The 22,018-nt window shown below is 41.6% G+C and overlaps 1 protein-coding gene across 4 annotated transcripts in view; it reads right to left on the bottom strand.

Annotated features, from left to right (window-relative positions):
• Positions 1 to 22,018, bottom strand: part of FSHR (follicle stimulating hormone receptor) — a 152,678-nt gene that overhangs the window by 12,795 nt on the left and 117,865 nt on the right. For 3 of the 4 annotated variants that reach the window (XM_032497495.1, XM_006185785.2, XM_032497497.1), the window contains exons 5-8: positions 10,502 to 10,573; positions 9,235 to 9,312; positions 4,239 to 4,307; positions 4,053 to 4,127 (exon numbers count right to left, since the gene is read on the bottom strand). In XM_032497495.1, the coding sequence (XP_032353386.1) occupies positions 4,053 to 4,127; positions 4,239 to 4,307; positions 9,235 to 9,312; positions 10,502 to 10,573 (294 nt within the window). The remainder of the gene's footprint in view (positions 1 to 4,052; positions 4,128 to 4,238; positions 4,308 to 9,234; positions 9,313 to 10,501; positions 10,574 to 22,018) is intronic. The other variant, XM_032497496.1, reaches the window with a different exon arrangement.

Raw genomic sequence — 22,018 nt, forward strand, 5'->3', positions numbered from 1 at the left:
ATGGCAGTGAGGGGTTTTCAGAAGGGTGATTCTGGAAAACCATGTTTTGAGGAATAAAGGGAACCACAGGAAGGGATTCCATTTCTGAGCCCAGAAGGCCAAGCAGAAATGTTGGGAATTTCTATGAGTGGAAGGATGACTTATTGAAAGAAGTGATTTTGTAAGATCAGTCTTGAGAACCTCAAGCCTGGTGCATAGTAGGTGTTCATTTATTGTTAAATGAATTGGAAGGAGACAGGACTGAAGGTAGGAAGGGGGTGAAGTAGCCATTGCAGAAATTCAGGCATGATTTAAAAGTTTCCCTCCCCTCACACTGTCGCTTCATCTGTTAAAAGTCACTGTGTCACATGGCAAAGATGTATGGGCATCTGTTCTGTTACTGTAGCCTCCCGTGAAAATTTCTGCAGAGCCTCTGGTTTTGGGCAGTATCATTTGTCCCTCTACCAGAAAGAGACAGGATGGTGCAGGTACTGTTGTTTTTAAATCTCTCTGTCCTTAAATCTAGTATAGTACCAGACACTTAGTAGGTGCTCAGTCAGCATCTCCTAAGTGTAAGACAGTGCAAGCCCTAATATGCTCAGTGAATGGGTGAGAATATTTATTACTGACGTTGTTCCTGGGGCTGGTAGGCTGGACAAGGGGAAAGGGGTAGTGATGTGCTGGTGTTTTTAATCCTTATCTTTCAGGCTAGTCTCATGACTGCAGTCTTTCTTCTTAAGATGCCACTTTGGTTAACATTTCAGCACATGCTACTTTCTGGCAGGGACTGGTTTTGAGAATTTAAATCCTGGAAAGTATGAATAGGAGACATGACGAGACGATGGCTGGTGCTGGGGTGATTTAGTAATCCTGAACTGTTTCAACATCGTTCAGATTCTTGATTTTGAGATACAAAGTAGAAAGGGGGACAGCAGTCAGTAATAAGATGCTGAGGCAGGAGAGCTAGGAGTTAAACTGTGCTCTGTGCCCCATTTAATAAAGTGTGTGATAGCCAGTGCCACAAATTTGATTTGAACAATTTCTATTTTTCCCAGAAAAGATGTTATTACAGGTCAATCATTTCCATAAGTGAGAGCACATTTCTGGTGTATACTACACTGACAGATGGCTAGAAGACCTCTTTTTCATGATCCCAGGCGGAATAAAAAGGCAATTTACTATCTATAGGACTGTGGGTACACTGGTAATGGAAGAGAATCATTCTTATACAAATAACTCAGTGTTTGAATCTGAACTATCAAATGAATCTGAGCTATAGCCAAATCAATTTGATAAACCATCAGAATATGATTGTACTGGCTCCAGCCTGCAAAGGCAATGCATTAAATTTCCCCCACAGGAAACGATTTCCCAAGGAAACAGCAATTGCTTGATTGCTTAAAAAGAAAAAAAAAAAAAAACCCAAAACTTCAGTGAGTTCAGAATATCAGGTGAAAACGCAGATGGCTGCTGCTGTTCAAGGTCAAGGCTCAGGAGGGAAAATCAGGATGCTAGGCTGCTCTGCGGAAACTCAGTGGAGCCTGTCTGTGTGCCCCTGGCTTTCTCAACATTTATTTCTCTTTGCAGCAGAACATCATCTCCTTGCACCCTCAGGTGTTTCAGAGGCTCCCAGGTTTTCACTCAACTGAAAGTTTTGCCTTCAGGCAAAGTTATGATTGGATTGGGTGCCCCCCTCTAACTCCCTTAGTATCCCTTGTCTGCATCTAGCAGGGGCAAGGACCTGAGCCTGCTGAGGGGGAAGACCGACCACAGTTCACTCTTGGAGGAGATACTTGGGAAATGGGGCCCAGCTTCCCAGTTCCTGGCGTTGGTTCTAGGACAGTGGTTCTCAGTGTGCATTCTGGACCAGTAACATCAGCTTCACCTGCAAAGTTATTAGAGATGCAGATTCTCAGGCCCACCCCTGACCTACTGAATCAAAAATTCTGGGGGTGGAGATCAGCCACTAGGGTTTTGCCAGCATGCTAGGTGATTCCAATACATGATCAAATTTAGAACCACACTGCTTGAGGGCATTGGAGGACCATGCATGCTGGGGTCTACTCTGGGAACTGCCCTGCCCCCCGCCAAAAGCCTTGCACCGGATGACTGCTGATGAAGAGGGCTGGCCCCTTGCCTTAATTCAGTACAACTTCGAAGGGCCATTTTAGCTCCAGAACTCCCTGTGGGATCAGCTGGAACTTGCATTGCAAATGCATTCTAGTTCAGTTTCCCTCTGAGCCTGATTCTCCTTCCATCAAGCACTCCCCAGTAAGCCTTCTGCATGTAATATCTACATTACAGCTGTATTTGCCTGAGGGGACTGTGGGCCTGGGGCTCCCCATTTGTTACCCCTGGTGCCCTACGTGGTGCTTCATAGTGTACATGGTGACCTGCTATATTAAGTTGCATATTTAGTTATATCGTCTGACTCCCCCTTATAAGAATATATAATATTATTAAGCTTCAAACAATGTTAGGAAATAGGGATTGCTGTTTTCGCTTCTTTTAGGTGAGGAAACTGAGGCCTAGAGAGGTGAGAGAACTGGTTTTAATCTGTGGTTGTTTGCTCTGATATCTCTGCTTTAATCAAGCTTATCATGTCCTTCTTTTGTATCTATTGCCCATCTCAAACCAGGCATTCTCGAATAGTCTTATAAGGGTCAAAACATATCCTTTATCACCAAGAACCATCTATGGAGTTTCTGCTTTACCATACAGGATCTCAAAGAGCGAATGCATGGGTCCCAACCTGAAGGAGAACACATTCACCCCTTGGTGTCCGTAGGGGATTGGTTCCAGGACCCGCCGCAGATGTCAGAATTCGTGGATGCTCGAGTTCCCTAGCCCTGCCCTCCTTATCTCCTCATCCACAGTTCTGCATCAGGGATTCAACCAACTGCAGATAGTATATATTTCCTGAAAAAACTTCACATATAAATAGACTGGCGCAGTTCAAACCCATTTTGTTCAAAGGTCAACGGTGTAAGTTTTTATGAAAATTATGGTGATAGATGGTAGGTTGGCAGGTAGGTAACCTATATACTCACTGCCAAATAAGAGGTGCAGGTTAGTGGCTCCCAAATGCCCGACCTGACCTTAGGCTTTGGAGGATCATCTAGCAAACCTTCAGATTTATTCACATGTTTATCTATTTACTTACTCACCATTTCTTCTTGCATCTTACTCCTCCCTTCTGGATTCCTCTTCCTGCAGTACATTTGTCAATAGATGTAGTAGGTCTTGCTTAGAGCCAAGGAGAACACCTTTTAAAAAATCTCGTGCAGATTTTGCCCCCGCAGCCCTGAAAGCTGTGGGAGTCCCAGGAGGTGGAATTCACTGTTGGCTGAGGTCATGGGGGAAGGCAGGGGTGAGAATGACTCTTGTGGAAGGATGGGGCAGATGAGAATAGGGGAAAGCCACTCTTGGTGAGAGAAATGGAGATGAGGAAGCAACAATAGGAGGAGAGATGCTGATGCAGGGCTAGGAGGCACTGAATGCATCCCAAGAGATCTAGAATCGAAGCAAAGAGGATCCAGAAATGAATGCATGTGTGTATCTCACTGGATTGAGGGACACTCCTGGACATGGAGGGAGACGAAGGAGAACTTTGCTTTCTCTTTCAGGGAAGAGATGTATAGAGAGTGGTTAAGGGTCTGTACTGTGAATCAGACTAGTTTTCTGTTAAATCTGTGCTCTACAATTTCCACGACCTTGGGTGACTTAACCCCTCCAGAGAAGCTAGTTTTTTCTCCTCTAAAATGGAGATAATGGCCTCTACCACAGAGGTTATGGTAATGATTAAATTAGAAAATGCATCTTAAGCTTTTAAAAGACTATCTGAGACTTGGTAAGTACTCATTGAATGTTAGTTGTTATTATTATTGTTGTTATTTTAGTGAAAGTTAGAATGTGGATCAGCCCTAAATTGTCCTATAAATCTTTGCAGGTGACACAAATAAAATTTAATCTTAATAGCCAGCCTTGTCTTGAAAGTGTCCCTGAATTGGAGAAAGTGGACTTCTAACTTAGAGATGCTGATCTCTCACATGGAAATGAGGGAGGCTACTCACAGAATGACTGGTCCAGAGGCTCCCTGGAAAACATCATTAGGCAATTCTTCCAAATTATTGTTATCACTTAGATTCCTGGGGATGGAGTTGAGGAAAGAAGAAGAGAAACATAAAGCCACATAAACATCACTGTTGTAAGAGCCATTTCCCTCTAAATGGCCTGGAAGAAGAGTCAGGGCTACTTACAGCTCATCTAGTTGGGTTCCATTGAATGCACAGTTGTGTATTTCTTGAATCCCATTCTTACTCAGCCATCTGAAATAAAAGATCCATTAAAAAACCAATAAAGTCAGATGCAAACAATACAGGGATCTCATAATTGGAAACACTGGGGCAAGGTCAGACAGCACAGGTTAGTGGCATAAATCAAATACCACCCTTAAGACTCTGGGACAGGGTTGGGAGGGAGACTGATTTATCACTATACAACATCTTGTAACATTGGCAGTTTGCATTATGTGCATGTATTACTTATTCAGAGAAACGAAATGTAATTTTGAAAAGGCACACTTAGGCAGAGCAGCTTGGATCCCGGAAGGACTTTGCACACATCATTCGTGTGCAGACAGTGCCGTGGGGGGAGCAGGCAGAGATCTTTCTCATCCTGAAGGACAGAAACCATACCATTATTGAACAAGTGTTCATAAGACAGAGAAAAAGCATTTTGTACCACCTTCCTCTAAGGCCTCAAATCTCTCACCCATGCTTATTCACAGCAGCAGGCCTGACTGTCATCAAAAGTGATCTAATTAAGCTGTCAGACAACCTGAACCTCTTCTGTGACCCATACGGACCTGGTTATTGGAGGTTTGTGGAGGTGGCTCTGGGTTAAGCCAGAAAGGAAGAGAAATCAATTAGACAGACTGTGGGCTGTGGCAGGGTGAGGCGGTGTGAGTGGGCACGGGAGGAGGCTCTGGGGGCAGTGGGGCTGGATGTGGAACAGTCACCCTGATGGTGCAGAGAAGGTCAGTGGGCAGACTGGCCTGGATAGGGCAGCCCAAGGACACCTTGGGCTGACAGCTCTGCATTGCGGTGCTCCTGGATGGACCTGAACACAAAAACAGAATTCCAAGGTCGGGAGAGCTTAGCCTGCCCGAAGAGCCTCTGATCACTTGGTCTTGATTTGCTGTCAGGTCCGTTTCCTTGTCAGGCTCGGTGGATTTACAAATGACACTGTTCCAAAGGCTAATCCCAGAGAAGCTCCTGTGTGGGGGGGACATCGACTATTCCGGGTGCTGTGAGGAGTAGCTCGAGATGCTTAAAATCACAGGAGAATAACTGTATGTGTTTTTCTCCCTCCTGGAAGCCAGTGAGCTAAAAGTCCAGATGGAAGTAGTGCACATCTTTTAAAACATGAGCAACCTATGGGTGGATTCGGATGGCTACCCCTACATCCTGCCTGCCCCATTCCTACCCATTTGTCCCTGGAACTGACTGGTCAGCTTATCTTCGGGTGGTGACAGTTGCTGGAGCAGCTGCCCCTAACCTGTGGGATGTGGATCCCTGGGGGTTTTGGTTCAAACACAAGGCTCAGCAAACTTTTTCTGTAAAGAGCCCAATAGTAAATTTTAGGTTTTGTGGACCAAGAAGCAAAATGGAGAATACTACATAGGTCCCTTACATAGGTGCTTATAAAACAATTCCCATGAAATCTTTATTGACAAAATTTAACATGTAATAAGTGAGTACAATTTTCTCTTTATTGTAACGTAGGCCTATTATTGAAAAGAATGGATTTTTTTTCTGTTGTTCGGGGTCACATTCTGCTTAATTTAGGTTCAGTGTGTTCTCTGTCATCAAAATGTTCACTTACAAAAACCAGCTTAGGTCATGGACCGGATTTGGCTCATGGGCTGTAGTTGGCTGATGCTTACTCCAACAAAAGCAGTGTGCAAATCTGTATGGCCTCTGCCTATTTATTCTTCTATAGACTAGATAATTAGTATTTTCTGCACATTTATGTCCTGCAAATAAAATGTTGCTATGATTAAATAAAATACAAACTAATTTAAAATAATTTCTGTATTCAAAGTAGCCCTTTGTCTTTATAGATTTTCTTAATAGATACCATTCTATGGGGAGGGAGTGAAATTTTCCATGTCAACAATGGATCATTCTGCAAAAAAATAAATTATGTCCAGAATTCCTGCCCCGGAGTTTACGTTAGGCAGTAGGACTCTCGAAATACTAACAGAGAAGCCGATGTTTACTAAATGCATGCCTACTCTTTTAAGAGAGGTAATGCTGGTTTTAAAACCAACCTCATGACAATAATGATGACAAACAGGGCAGAGCGTCAGCTAAGGAATAATTGAATCACGATTTTCCTTAATCTTTTTTTGTCCCTTCCCTAGTGTGTTCACTTAGCGTGTTCACTCAGTGAAGTCTCAGGAGGTCCGTGAAGCAGAGTCTGCCCTCACCCTAATGAATGAAGGTTCTGGGGGCGGGCACATGAGATGGAAGCCAAGTGAAGAAGGGATGAAACACGCATGAAGTGAGCAGTTCCTGTGGCCAGGGCGTGCTGGGACCTGGCACCGTGTAACCTCGTTTTATTCCTTCTGAATGAGTCCATCTGCTGGTCGGCCATAGCTGGGTACTACCCTGTTCAGACTTTATGGCTGGAGAGTTGGGGGTAGAGGGTGGGGAAGGGCTCAGTGGTTTCCTCGTGGTAGGCTTTTATTTCTCGTTTCCCTCATTACCTCATTACCAGCGTCTGATAATTCTTCATTGCTGGGCTGTCTTTTTTTTTTTTTTTTTTTTTTTAATATATGTATAGAACAAACAGGGCTTTGGGATTTTAGAAAATGCCAGTGCTTAGAAAGCTCTTTTAGGTATGAGAGCCATTTTGGCAGGCTCTTTTCGTTTGTTTTCCTGAGTACCCTAGGATGTCCCTAGGGGGACAAAGTACCCCTGAATCCAGACAGAGCACCCAAGCTAAGAACAATTGGAGACTTAAATTGTAGTGAATGTGGGTTTTCTGATTAAGGGCCATCTGAGTTAAAAAAAAAAAAAAAGGTCCTGTTCTCACAAATGTGAATTTGTCCTTTATAGAGACGTGTCTGAGAAGTGTTGGCTCTTAGGAAAGCTGTTCTTGCTAGGAGAGTCTGTTCTAAACTCTGGGGAAGCACACAGTGTCCATGAACAGGAGTCAGTGAAGAAAGCTATGACCTCCACGCATCTTTTGTAGGTTTGGGTTTGCGAGACTGTTAACGGCACTTACTTCCTCAAATTCTTTTCCCCTACTTGGGAAGAATTAAGCCTAGGTAGGTCAGGACGACTTGCCTTCTGTCTTGTGTTCTGGACAAAGTGGATGTGTGTGAATGTGTGGAACTATGAGAATATTAGCACATGCCCACTTTTTAAAAAATTAGGATAATTGATGTCTAACATTATATTAATTTCAGGTTACCACTCATATATTTTCTACATAATGTTCTGCATTATTACATTAACTAATTCTGAATGACTCTATTTAAAATGACACCTGTGTTGAGAGCAAGGTTTACAGAAGCACAAGCAACCAGGTGTAACTGATGACATTTATCATGGACCTTCTCCCTCCATGGTGTGGCCCAGGAATCCTTTCCCTATTGTGTTTGTGTTAAAACCCACCAGGCTGGTATTACTCAGGTACTCACCATTATCCAAAGTTCCTTTTTATCATTTTTTTTTTTAAACTTCTTGGCCCTGATGATAGTGTTTCCTCTGCTTGTCTTCTGCCTACGAGGTGGCTAAATCCCACTCACCTTCTAAGACCCATCCTTGATCCAACCTCCTCTCTCAGCTGCCTGCCTTCCCTCTTTGAGCTCTTCCTTCAACCCTCCCCTCATATCACATGATTCCTTCTTTACGCTTAGAACAAGTACTTTTATTTTGCACAAATTTCATACTGCTTGTATTTTAGTTAGCTTATTTCTTTGGCTTTCCCTTTCTCTCATACTTCTCACACCCCCATCACCCTATTCCAGCGCGCGCGCGCGCGCACACACACACACACACACACACACACAGATTTCAAATATCATGAGCATCTTAAGTGAAAGGATTAGGTATTACCTACAATTTTTGTCCTAATACTGTGTACACTGGATACATGCCTTTGATTTTATTTTCCTTCACACATCCTGTTTCTCTGCTAGTCTCTCTCAAATCTATTTGTTCTCTGAAATAAATTTACATCAAATACTGTGCTTAGCTTTATTCTTCACTATGTCCTCATTTGCCTACTATTTCTCTCTGCCCTCCCCACCAACCCCCTCTTTTTGTTTGTTTGTTTTAAGTGCAGCTGGGTCTCTGGCTTATATTATTGCTTTAAAAAGAACTTAAATTCTTTCTGGACTAGAACTTACCTTTTGTATTGGCATATTAAAACTTACATATTGTCATATTTAAACTTACATATTGGCATATTAAAACTCAGACACGTCTATTTTTAAAAAACACCGCAATTTGTGAAATATAAAGATGAAATACTTTCCTTACAGGTGTAATTGCAGTTACCAGTGTCCCAAATATCATTCTGTGCATCTAACTTCCATGAATCCCCAAAACACGTAGATAACCCCTTGTGCCCTCTTCTCTGGCCATTTTTGAAAAGGGATGAACTGCCAGGCAGGCTACTGGCACAAACTGAAGGTAGTTCATCAACGATGCAGACTGCACTTTAAAACTTTCCCAAAAGTTAGAGGGAGTAACTCAAGCTCGTTATAAAAAAAAATAAGTGACTGTTCCAAGAAAATGAGAAGTCATCTTGTGCTCAGCGTGGGGCTGAACAGGGCTGCTTGGCTTGGTTATGAGGGAATATCCGTATCTCCTTGATTCAGACTCCTTCTTGATCTTTTTCTTTGGGCAACAAAAGCCTGGCCAGGCAATAACTAGCTTTATTGATGCATAAGTTATTCTGTCCCTCAGAACAGATGTTGCATCACAGGAGACCAGCATTCAAAGAGCAATTTTAAATACTCGAATCGCACCACAGAATCACCAATTATTAACAGGGCTTCGTGTTATGATTCTGAAACGTAAAGATGGGAAAGGAGAGAAAAGCTCAGAACAAGAGAGAAACTGGGATGGTGGAATGCCATGGTTACCTAAACCAGAAAGGAGCATGCCACTATGAGAAAGAAATCGTTAAATGAAAAACCGAACGTCACTCCATTGGATTTTCTTTTTCTTTACTTACAGAATCATACTTTCAAAACTTAGCCCCACGAAAGAATTTCCTTCAATGGTGTGGATATTTATGTTGTCTTGAATGTCTCTAGAAGAAAGTACAGACAAAATAGATATTGACGTCACCGCTACTGATGTCACCTCCCCACATTTAGTCCACGTGGTGTGGTGTCTTCTGCTGAGGTCATGCTTGAATTGTTACTGTTCTGAAGGGTGATGAGATCAAAGTCTGGGAAATAAATGATATCTAATTTATCTTGAGTATATCAGTTCTTCTTAAAAATGGAATTGCAGACATGCAGTCTCTTCCCACTCTGAAAGTTTTCTTTGCTAATCTCACTGTGCTAAGGTTCTAACATACTCATTTACTATCTTTGCTTTTGCTGTTGGTACTAGCTCAACAGGACAAAGACACTTAAGCCGACCTTTCGTCTCCATCCCAAACTCCTCTGTTCACTTTAGTTGGGCCTCCATCTTCCTCCATCTCAATCCCCTTGGTACATCTAGTTTCCCTTCTCTGTTTTCCTTGGGTCACAGAAAAATGTTACCATTGGTTTTTCTCTTTCTGATTGAAAGGAGGAAGAAAGCCATTTTTCTGTTTGTATCCACCTCCCCATCCCTCAAGCTTCCCTGTTGGGGCCAATCTAACATATAAAAGTAAAAGGACTAAACTGCTTGGAACAATTTGAGAAATTTGGGAAGATTCTCTATTTTTCTCTCTCATTCTCTCTTCTTTGTTTCTTAGTTCATTTCATCTTTTCCCGACCTCTTCCCTTTGCATCTGTCCAGATTCTTACAATTTCACTATTGAAAATAAACTTGCCTTTACACGTTGCCTTTTTGCTGCCTCTTTCAAGATACAGATACCTTGGGAAAAGGCAAATGTATTGTCATTAACACGTGGGTGTGAATTTGTCAGGTGGTTTCTTTATGCCTAGGGCAGCATAGGAATTCTGGAGGGAAGAAGAGAGGAAGGGGGAGTTGGTAGGGGGAGGTATGTAAGGCACTACATAGTGAAGGAAGGAGAGACTTCCTGATTTGCTACAAGTTGGCTCTGTTGACAACTGCCTTATTGAGGAGCTCACTGCCTTCCTCCAATCTGAGACTAGCTGGCCTTCAGGTAAAACCAAGGACACTTGCTGTTGGCCTTCCTACCTCTGCTCACCCAGAGCAACATATTTGGAGAATACTGACTTAACAGTGCATATTACAGGCCGAGAGGCTGTTGGGCAAGACAGTTGGTGAGTAAAGGGTTGGTAACTGCTCTTCAAACTTACAGTAAAACCTTTTGGAGAGATTGAATCTTGTGAACAGCTGGCAAGTGCTTAATGCCTGTGTTGGATATTAACCTAGAAAGAGACGAAATGAGAGTGAGTGAAAAATGAGCTGGCTATTTTAACAACGGCTAGAGCCTAAGCTTTCCAAATATAAAATATCAATTTTGAGCTTTCAGAAAAACCTACCAGAAAATCCCATAATATACCTGAATCATGCTTATGTTTTCTATTTTAAGGCTCTAACCAGGGTCCAGTAAGCTATTGATTGTGTAGGGAAAAGAAACTTAAACTTCAGACACATAGCTGTACTAATATGCCACAATACATACCTTTTTTTTTAAAAAGATAAGTTAACATGATCCAAAAGCACATTGCAAATAGATAGCAAATTTTTCCTAAATCATTTCCTATTTCTAGCCTCTTCATACTCTTTGAAGAACTGCCTCTTCTCCTCTGCAAGTGATTCTGTTGAGATTAGGGCATGAGTTCCATACCCTTTGACCCCAGAGCAGGCATGTGACCAGGCTGGGCCCATCAGACTCTCCTGGGAAGGAGCTGGATAGAGATGAGTCCACTGATGCCATCACTCTTAAGAGATAGTCCATACAATTCTACAGCTGAAATTTCCAGAACTATATTGGCTCCTTCCCAAGGCCTGCTTGTCTTGGCCTGGGTTCCCCAGGAATCAGAGCCTGAGATAAGTGCTAGCTTGTAGGTAGTATGAGTTCAGTGAGTTTGGGACAGGAGGAATGAAACAGAGATGGAGGAAAGATCATCAGTATAAGATTAAATTGTTGAATTCCCTGCCACTACTGGTGACTGGTCCTTAATGCCAAGGACTTGATTTAGGAGATTTTCAAAGTGGGTATCAGAACTCTCACTCTGAATGGGGGAGAAGGGGAGGGATTTATCCATAGACTCCTACTTCGTGTTGTTCGAAGGTGTCCCTGTGGTATTAACGTTCCACTCTGACTTGCACACTTGTAAGTGTCCAGCAAGTTCCTACCGGGCATCTCTTACGGTGGAATAGAAGTCCCAGGACTGGAAAGGGAGGTACACAAGGCCAGGCTAGGTGCTGTCCAGTTGAAATTAAGCTGCATTAAGCTGGTTGAAATTTGGGTGGAACTGGCAGCCACAGCAGTGGTGAAGGAGATTTTCAAGTTGGCACATGCGAGTTGTCTGACACACTATTGTTCAGCACTTCTCTCGCTCCTGTGAGTTACTTAGAATCCTTCCAGTACTCCCCACATGCATTTCCCTTTTCTCTGTGGGGCTTACCTAAGACACAGTGGGTCTTAATTGCTTGCAAGCTAAAGTACCTTTGCTGGTACACTTATCATTGTGAAAGATCACGTGTCTTTTTGGGTTTATGATTCTGAAGTGGACTTCAGTGTCTTGTTCTCTGCTTCTATACTCAGAGAGTCAGTGAATTCTGCCTCTGAATTCTCTGTAATGGTTCTCAGATGTTTTGCTCCTTCTTAGTTTCCAGTGATCCACACAGAACCCATCTTGGTCAATTCTTTTTATTATTTCCACAGCCCTTGAGATGATCTCCCTTTATTTTTCATTTGTGGGAAAGAGCTGTTAACATGCTTCTATTAAGAATTTTTGTGTTATTTACTTAAAATTTTTTTTCATGCTGGAAAATAAACTCTGTTTTGTGTAGAGATCTGAGTTAACATAAGCATAAAACGCTGTTTAACCACCAGCACACTCAAGATACAGCACAGTTGCATCACCCTCTAAATCACAGCGTTATCCCTTTGTAGTTCCCTCTCCTTCTTATTCCTACCCCTACCAAGCACTGATCAGTTTCTATAATTTTGCTTCTTCCAAAATGTCCTATCAGTGCAACCATCTATTATGGAACTTCTTTCATACGGTGTAATGCATTTGAGATTGTTTCATGTTATTGTATGTATCAGTATTCATGCTGTGATGCTGGTTTTTTTTTATACTGCCAATTAGTCTTCTGTTGTATGCATATACCACAGTTTGTTTATTCATTCATCAATTAGGTTGTTTCCAGTTTTTGTGGTTATAGAAAAACCTGCTTTAAACATTTGTGTATTTTATGTGTGTGTGAGAGAGAGTGAGAGACAGGAAGGGAGAGAGTAAGTACCTACAAGTGAGATTGCTAGGTTGCTGTTAAGTGTATGTTTAACTTTATTAGAAACTGCAAAGCCACTGTCCTATTTTGCATTCTCATCAGCCATGCATGAGAGTTCTAGTTGCTAAATCCTTTGGTTATTTTTAAAAATACATTCTTTGACTATAAAAGTAATACATATTTATTGTGAGACCTATGAAAAATACAGAAACATCTACAGAAGAAAGTAAAAATCACCTCTAGTATCACTAACCAGAGATAGCTTCTGTTAGCATTTGGAGTTTGAAGTTTCTTTCCAGAACAAATAGCTTTCCTGACTGGTCTCCATCGCATTCTGCTCATTCCCAACAGAAACACTGCCATAACTAAACATCTGCTAGCTTGACACTGTCCTAGTCCACATTTGTTATTTAATCATATCCAGCCTTCTACTATTTTTAGATCTCTTCCCATGTGTCTATGCAGTATTTCTTTAATTCTTTTAATGAGACATCAAAGCAAGGACCAGATTTAATATTCTTTGACAATCTATACAACTGTGTGCAGATTGGGAATACAGTATGTGTTCATAAAATGTTAGGTTAATTGGTTGATGCTTCTAAAACACTTCTTGCATCTGTCACCAAGAAAGTATGAAAACACTTATTTAGTTAATTTAGTTGTCAGGTATCTCGGCTACTTGGAGTAATTAATCTTAAACAGAGTCAGGGAGGTCTGGAGGCCAGGAATCAGGAGAATGTACGTGCCAACTCTAGCATGAGCTACTAGACACAAGCCATTTCATCTTTCCAGACCAGAAAGGATGTGGAATGTATGAATATCAAGGTAGACATTGTATCAGATGCCTCTGCGCCCTGCTTCACATTCTCTTGTTCCATCTTTTACCCTAGTGATTACCGTAACAACCAGCTACATACAGATTTAACTTAGCAGACGCTGGCCTCAGGTACACTAGGGGGCTCTCATTTTCTATCTTGGGCTTTTCTACCACCTCTGAGTGGGACATTTACAGGAGTCTGCTCAAACATTCTGGGGCATGGAGCAAATCAGGAGGTACAGGAGAGTTGGGGCAACTCTTCTGGTGGTGGACTCTTCCACTCCTGGGGTGAGCAATTCTGAATGTGTTCTAAGTGGCACCTTAGGGGGCTCTAGCATACCTGGGCCTCAGTTTCCAGTGGCAATCAGCTGATAATACATTCTTGAGTTGCCTTTCCCTCATTCCTTCTTTTCTTCTTTTTAGCCATCCAATCTCTTTCCTCGGGTTTGAATGTAAAATAAACTACTTACATGTTAAGCTCTTGCTCAGACATATTTTTGGAGCATGTAGGCTAAGACAGAATTGTGCAGAATTTCACAATTAACATAGATTCACTGATGATCGCTCTCTCCCTTGACTCCAAATCTGTCTCCAGTTGCAGCCCAGCCCTGTATCTTGTCCTCTTTTTACAGTAAAGTTTCTAGAAAGAGTTACCTGCATATTCTGTCTTCATTCCCTTGTATCCTATTCATCTGCCATCTGCTCCAATTTGTTTCCATTCTACATCTCTCCACTGAAACTATTTTTGTCACACCCCAAATCCACCAACCCACAATCAGTGAATCTAATGAACAATCTGAAGTCTCATTGTTTAGACCTGTCAGGAGAATTCAGTGCTCTCTGCTGATCTCTCTCTTCTGTTAGTTCCTTTCCTATTCCTCCCCTTTCTCTGTTACTCCTTTTTAGTTCTTTTGTTGTTGACTTCCCTTCCTCTGTCTGTACTCTGAGCCTTTTTTCTCTATGGTCTTGCTGGGAAGGTCTCATTTTGCATGGCTGTAAGTACTGTCAGTATGACAGCTCCTAGGCTTACACTTGACTTCTGACTTCTCTAGTCCATCTCTAATCAAAGTTCACATATTCTCTTCTGAATGTCTTGTTGACACAGCAAACTAAACTAGGTCCCCCCATCACTTTCACCAAACTACTCCTTCTTAATTCTTCTTCATAAATAGCCCTCCCATCTGTCAGTTGTTTGTTAGAAATGTGACATTAAACTTGGCTTCTTCACCCTCATTCCAAACATCCAGTCCATCTCAAGTTCTTCTTAGATTCCATTTCCAGAATATTTATCGATGCCATGCAAGTTCTTCCATCTCTACTGACACCGTTCTAGAACAAGCCACCATCAACTTTTTTTCTAGATTTCTGTGATAATCTCCTGCTTTCCATACATTTCATCTTGTCCTTTCTAACCAGTTCTCCATATAGCACACAGGAGGAGGAGTTTGGGAAAAATGTAAATCAGATTGCTTTAGTCCTCTGCTTTCCTTTAGTTCTTTCCCATAGTAAAACTTATACTCCTTACTGGCTACTCTTGCCCCCTCATCTCCCCTAATTCACCTCAGCACCAGTGACTTCCTTTCAGTTCTTTACACGCACTAAGTTCTCCCCTGTCTCCAGGCATTTGCACATGCTCTATCTGGAAGGCTTACCATCCAGTCCTCACCTGGCCAATCTCAACTCTCCCTTCAGGGTTCAGTTACTAATGTTATTTCTTCAGAGAAGAGTACCCTGATTGCCAATCTAAATTAAGGTTCCTGATTTATTCCCAGTGCAATCTATCCTTTTTGGCACTTTTCCCTTATTAGTGCTCAACAGAATTCTGAACTATATGTTGTTTTGTGTTTATCTATCTAGTCAAAGCCTGTTTCTTCAACTAGATTGTGAATGGCATGACAGTGGAAATTATGTTTTTCCTTAACACTCAGTGTCAGGACATGTAAGTGCTTGATGTGTAGCTGGCCAGGCAATGTGTTATGTGCTGTCAAGAGATGAACACAGAAAAGGAATCATTCACTACTGTGTTCATCAAACCTAACTGATTTAACATTATACAGACATCAACCTGGCACTCTCTTAGCGAATGAGTAAGAAATTTACATAATTGAAAGAGGGAAGAATTTATGATTGTCAATAAGAACAATACAAGTGCATTATTTAATATCAATAGTATGAGCTCCTGAAGCCCCTATACTTACAGGCCATCTACAAATGTCTGTAGATGCATATTGAAACCACTGGTCTTTATAGAAAAGAAGACACGCAACAAAAATGGCCAAAATTGTTCCAGTGGTTCTGAGTTTAAGACACTTAAAAAGATCTAGTGACCATCTACAGAGATGGATTATTGGTGATAACTCTGTAGCTGAAACTCTCCATAACCCCAGGATAACTCAGGAAATGGAGTTCGGATGAACACTTAGTTTTCAAATCATTTTTCCCCTTTGATCAATAAATTCATGTCTGATAGAGGCAGGAAGTGGGTAATCAACTAGGAGCTCTATATCTCAGTGGGCTTGCTCTGGTCAAATGACTGTTTGCTGTGAAATTATTTTGATTCACTCAACCGCAGTTTATCTTCACAAACAGGTAAAGGCCTGAGGGTAAAATGTCAGCAAATTTAAGTTCTGCAAATGGATCTTCTAAAGAAAGGTGACTGGCTCACAGTTCTCCCTTCTCATCAGCCAGTTTTACATGCTGAGCTGGTGTTAACACCTTTCGTGCCTGACTGTCCCTGGTCTTTAGGTCACAATAATGAAAATGGGTACTTCTCCTGCCAGAATGAACTTTTTGAGGTCCTTTCAATTGATGGGAACCAGTCCTACTATGTCTGGACACCTAACATGATAATATACTTGCTTTCATGAACAGTTGACCCCACAGCTCTAAGGCCCATTGTTAGACACAATTAGTGCTTGCATTAATCTTCAAGAGTGCTGGTGGGTTGTTTTTATTAAATTAATAGTGTATGTGTGCTCAGTTGTCTTCACTGGGCCATCTACCTTCCTTCCATACAGCCTCTTTCCCATCCAAGAGAGGACACCAAGGACCATGCCCTGTCTTCAGGGAGCTTGCAGGTGAATTGAGGAGTTAAGGCTAGAATAGATGAAATACTCAGATGGGTTGAGTGCTAAACTGTGTTACTGACTGTGAGTGTCTTAAGACTTCAGGGACAGGGAAGGTAATGTGGGTTGGATTAGTTATGGTGGCATTCTTGTAGGAAGGAGAGCAAACAAGATTTCTGAGAGAGTATAGAGCTTACTGGCCTAAACTAGAGAAGTAAGCATGTGTAGCTAGACCAGAGGAGGGGTGGGAGGTGGGGCACAAAGGAAGTTAGAACTGAAAGGGAAGGAGGAGGCAGTATCTCAAGGAACTTTAAGACTAGGTAGAGAAGTGTGGACTTGATGGCTGAGTGATTAGAAGCCACTGTCAGGTGCTGAAACCGCAACTAAGAAGACTTGGGGACCCCCTGAGGTGGCCCATGTCTTCACCATCCTCTAACCCTGACTTCACAGTAGTGGCCAAAACAAACCAATGGGTAGTTTTTAAGAACCTACTACATAACCCACTGAACTGAGAAAAGTCAGGTAGAACAAGACATCCCTCTCCATCACACATGCTAACCAAGAATGCAGTTCTTGATCTCTGTTCCACCCAAAATCACCCATGACAGGGAATATTAATTCTGAGACTGTGCGATCCAGTTTTCTTTTAGTTTGTAAAATGAGGCAGAAACAGAGTTCACACCGTGACCTGAATGGCCCATTGAGATGTTTTAGGCAAATCTAATTTAGAGAGGGGATGCTGCCAGTTTGTCTATCTAGATTAGAGATCTATTATTTTTGCCAAAGCACGTTTCCTATAAGTCAAGACTGAGGGTTTGAACTTGAACTCCTTTTTGTATCTTCTAATTGGTTTTCTGTGGTATAAAATTTGTTTGCACATAATTTGTCTTTTTCTTTCCTTTCTTTTTTACATTTTAGTTACCTTTGTTTTGTTTTGTTTTGTTTTTTAGTCTCTTGGATAAAATGAACTCCTTCCTCCTAACCACTCTGGGAGAATTTAGTTATCCAATGATAGATAAGAAGGAGAAGAGTAGACTACACTTAATTAATATATGAAAAGACTCCTTACATTTTGAGGCTCGCTGATACTGAATTTTCTGTTAACTGTAGATCCTTATTGACTGGGGATTTGCATCTCTACATACACCATTAGAAAAGATGCTAACATGTACTTCCCGAATCATTAAATAAAGATTTGCTTAGGTGTAGAATCACACGAACTCGGAGTTAGATGGGAATGTGTGTAAGAAGCTGTAGTTCCATGAAAATGGCCTTAGTCTTAAGGTCAGGGACCTTAGATTTAGTGCCTTCTCTCTCACTCATTGGGTGGTCCTGAGCAGTTCATTTACCTTTTAAGAGCCTCAGTTTCTCTGTCTGTAAAATGCTTTTGTATAAGGAATTACATGAGACAGTAGGAGAGCTTCGTTTCCTGCCTCCCCCATATCATGTCTTCAAAGCTGGAACCATTTAACTCATATTCAGTTCAGACTCACCTCAGTCTCCATGGAAACCAGACTCCTTAGCAATCAGGGGGAATTTAATGTGTCCCAAATGCAGGATTTTGAGGATCTCAGCCTTATTAGCCTGGCTGCAGATTCTTTTTTGACCTAATATTCTGGTTTAACAATCAGGCTCTGGTCCTACTCTCTGAAAGGACATGTAACACATCTTCAGACTAGCAGCTCTGGTGCTGGAGGACCTGGGTTCAAGTCCTAACTGTACCACTTTTTAAGATGTATGACCTTAAGGGGTGCATTGAAGTCTCCAGGACTTGGATTCTTCATCTTTTACCCGGGGAAATGATAAGATTTACCTAACAGGAAACCTTAGCACTGTGTCCAGGCACTGCTGTGGTCAGGGTCCAGCCTTGTATTTCTTTACTGTAACAGACCTTGTCTGATTTCTTGGTTCCCCTAGAACCTGGGCCATTCCTTGCTTTCCTCCAGTTCTCTTGGGTGCTGAAATGCTGTTTCCATGTCTGAGTCCCCATTGTGCTTGTGGGACCTCCATGATTCCTGAGCAGGCTGGTCTATTAACTGCTGCCTGAGGCTCCGTGTGTACTGTTGCAACCACTGGGGGCTGCAGCTGAATTTCCCAGATTCCTCCTGCCCCACTTTCTCCAATTTCCTCCTGCTTCTTTTGATAAACCTGTCTAGATTAACCTTCTTGCCTGTCTGATTCTGTTTAGTCTCAAGGTCCTGACCATTCTCTCCCCTAGAAGCTTGTTGGTCATTTCAAGGCATATTACTTCAAAACGTTGGCAAAATTGAAGATGACTTTCACATTAAAAAAAATACAAGTGATCCAAATTTGTTGACTTTTTCTGGGATGACAAATGTCTATCAGAAATAATGCCTCAAGGAAGATATTTTCAAATTAGACATACTTGATTTATCTCTTTAAGGGAAAGGTGACATATTAATGAGAAATAATACACAGTATTTGAAAGGAGAGAATTTGGGGGGGAAATGAAAATTAATTTATTGCTGAAAATGATGCATGCCTGCGTTTATGAAAACCCTCATATCATATTTTAAAAACAAGGATGTACAACTTTCTAACTTACTTAAATTTTTTCTACTGGGTTTTTAACACTTTCATTAGCTACATAAAAATGCAACATCTTCCAGGTAGCTTGTAAGAACTTCTGATTGACATTAGGAAAGAAAATCTACTAGCTGAATTTTATACAAATATTTGCATAAAAGTATAGAACTGAACGTTAAGTGTGGTGACTCAGGGAGTACAGCTATTGCCTTGTCTTCCATTGCATCTACTTACTTTAGTAGTTTTGTTCTCAGCTTTGACAGCCATTGAAGCTAGTTTGTTTTTTTTTTTTTCTTAACTGAAGTATAGTCAGTTCACAATGTGTCAATTTCTGGTGTACAGCATAATGTTTCAGTCATACATATACATACATATATTTGTTTTCATATTCTTTTTCATTATAGGTTCCTACAAGACATTGAATATAGTTCCCTGTGCTATACAGAAGAAACTTGTTGTTTATCTATTTTATATATAGTAGTTAATATTTGCAAATCTCAACCTCCCAATTTATCCCTTCCCAACCTCTTTCCCCCTGGTAACCATAAGTTTGTTTACTATGTCTGTGAGTCTTCTTCTGTTTTGCAGATAAGATCATTTGAGTCTCCTTTTTTCTATTTTTGACTACAGCCATATCACCCTGAATGCGTCTGATCTTGTCTGAATCTAGTATTGACATGACTTGTGGATTGCTTTTTTCAGTGTTAAACTAAGGATTTAAAAAACAATGAAGCACATCGTATGCTACACTTTCTCTAGAATATTGTTATTCTAATATATTGAGTGAAAGCTAAATGTAAAAGTGTATTATTTTTTCATCTTTACTTCATGCTTCAAAATATTTTGTGTGTGTATTTTCTCATGCACACACATTCATACTGCAATTGTATGTGTACCTTCTTTATAAATGAACTTATTATGGAACATAAGGTTTGTGTGTGTGTGTGCAGATGGGTGAGGCATCAAGACCATATGGTCCAATACGTAGGATATTTTGCTTGGGAAGAGAAAACTGTGATTCTGAAGGGCTGCCAAGTGGAAATGGTAATAGATTTGTGCTGCTCTGCTCTGGAAAGTAGGTGTAGGATGAATAATAATAATGGTCAACATTTATTGAACACTTCCTATATACCAGTTACCGCACCGAGCACTTAACATTGATTATTTTATTTATTCCTCTCCTCTACCTTAAGAGAACTGGTATCATGACCATCCTTACACCAGAGTGGAGGAGGCTCAGCTGAGAGGTCCAGTAACTTTCACAAAGCCACACATAAGGAGGGTAGAGCTAAAGGTCAAATCCACATCTTTCTGACTCTGACGTTTGTGCTCTTACCATCGGCTGGCTTACCAGAATGACTAATTCTCATTCATTATGAAAGTTGCCTGGTGGAGGAATGGGTTGTACTGTGAAGCCTCTGGTTCTCTACCTCTGGAAGTGTGTCTGTCGTGTTGTAGGGTTTCTTCATGAGGAGTGTGATACCGTGATTTATGAGAATTTGGTCTCCATTCCCCCTCTTGGCACAGAACTTCTGGGTGGGGAGGGTGGTGGACTTGAGGAGAGCATGGAAGGACTGAATCCTTTCTTCATACCTTGCCCTGTGCACCTTTTCCATTTGACTCTTCCCGAATTACATCCTTTTATAATAAGCTGGTAATCTTATAAATATTTCTCTGAGTTCTGTGAACCTCTAGCAAATTAACCAAACTCAAGGAGGGGTTATTGGGACCTCCAGTGTACAGCTGGCTCATCAGAAGCACAGATGACAACCTGGACTTGCAGTTGGTGTCTGAAGGGGAACAGTCTTACAGGACTGGGCCTTCAGTCTGTGGGATCTGATGCAACATCCAGGCAGATAGTGTCAGAATTGAGCTGAATTGTAGGGAACCAGCTGGTGTCTGACCATTTCTTGGGTGTGTATGGGGAAACCCCACACATCGGAACTGGGTGTAGAATTAGAGAGGGAAGTTGAACTCTGTGGTTGCTAAGATGCCTTCCAATTTAGAAACCTTTAGCATTTCTCTAGAATTACTATTTCCAGAGGTTATAAATGCTTTGTTCACATATGAAAGGCTACAGTGGTCAAATAAGTTTAGGAAATGCTGGTTTAATAAGGTTAAGCAGTTTCTTTCCTGCAGGATTCTCCGAGCCCTTACCACAAAATTATTCATTATAAATACCCAAGAGGAGGAAATACTGTACTGACTTTCCCCAAACACACGGACCTTGGATTCCGCCTTTCTCTTAGAGTATCTCCTGAGTGTGGTACTTCCTAATTCAACCTTGGAAGCCCTGCTAGAAGCTAGAGTATTTATACTGATTTATGCTCATTCTCTGAAAATGCTGTCACCATGTAGGAAATGGTTGGCAAACTCTCTCTTAGAGGAAGTATTCTATTAGTCAGCACTCTCCATTCCTCTATAAAGACAGAAATCAGAAAGTTTTTGGTACAGAGGATCAGAACTACACTGGAGAAAGGGCACCCTGTGATGAAGTGACCTTTGATCCAATTTGTACTGGCATCTTCAGGCATTTTAGGATGGCCCCCCACAGGTGACACCCAAAGGAGGTAAGGTGAGCAGGAGACTCTGAGTAACTCGCCTGCAGCTGCAGGGAATACGTCAGTCACTGGATTAATTCCTATTCCTAGCCCAGCAATTAACCTTCGCACACCCCATGTCAGGGTGAGAGGAAATCACGTTCTCTGATGGCAAAACGAATCAAAACGGGGCCGATCTTTGACAAAAGGAGTCAGAATGTAGGAAACTAAAATTTGTGACGGGCTACGGTGTAGCTCTCACTGTTGGCGTTCTTTGTCCTTATTTGGAGCACGCTGGAGGGTCCCTGCATGGCTGGGGCCCATCTCAGTGTACCAGGGTGTCGAGCTGATGTTTTCCCTGAGATACCAAGGGGTGAGAACTGCTCTATCCCAGGTTTCTAGAAACCAGTCATGCAGCTCTTAACCTCTCATGCACAG

The sequence above is a fragment of the Camelus ferus genome, chromosome 15 (assembly GCF_009834535.1).
Source record: "Camelus ferus isolate YT-003-E chromosome 15, BCGSAC_Cfer_1.0, whole genome shotgun sequence".
In the NCBI taxonomy this organism is placed as follows: Eukaryota; Metazoa; Chordata; class Mammalia; order Artiodactyla; family Camelidae; genus Camelus; species Camelus ferus.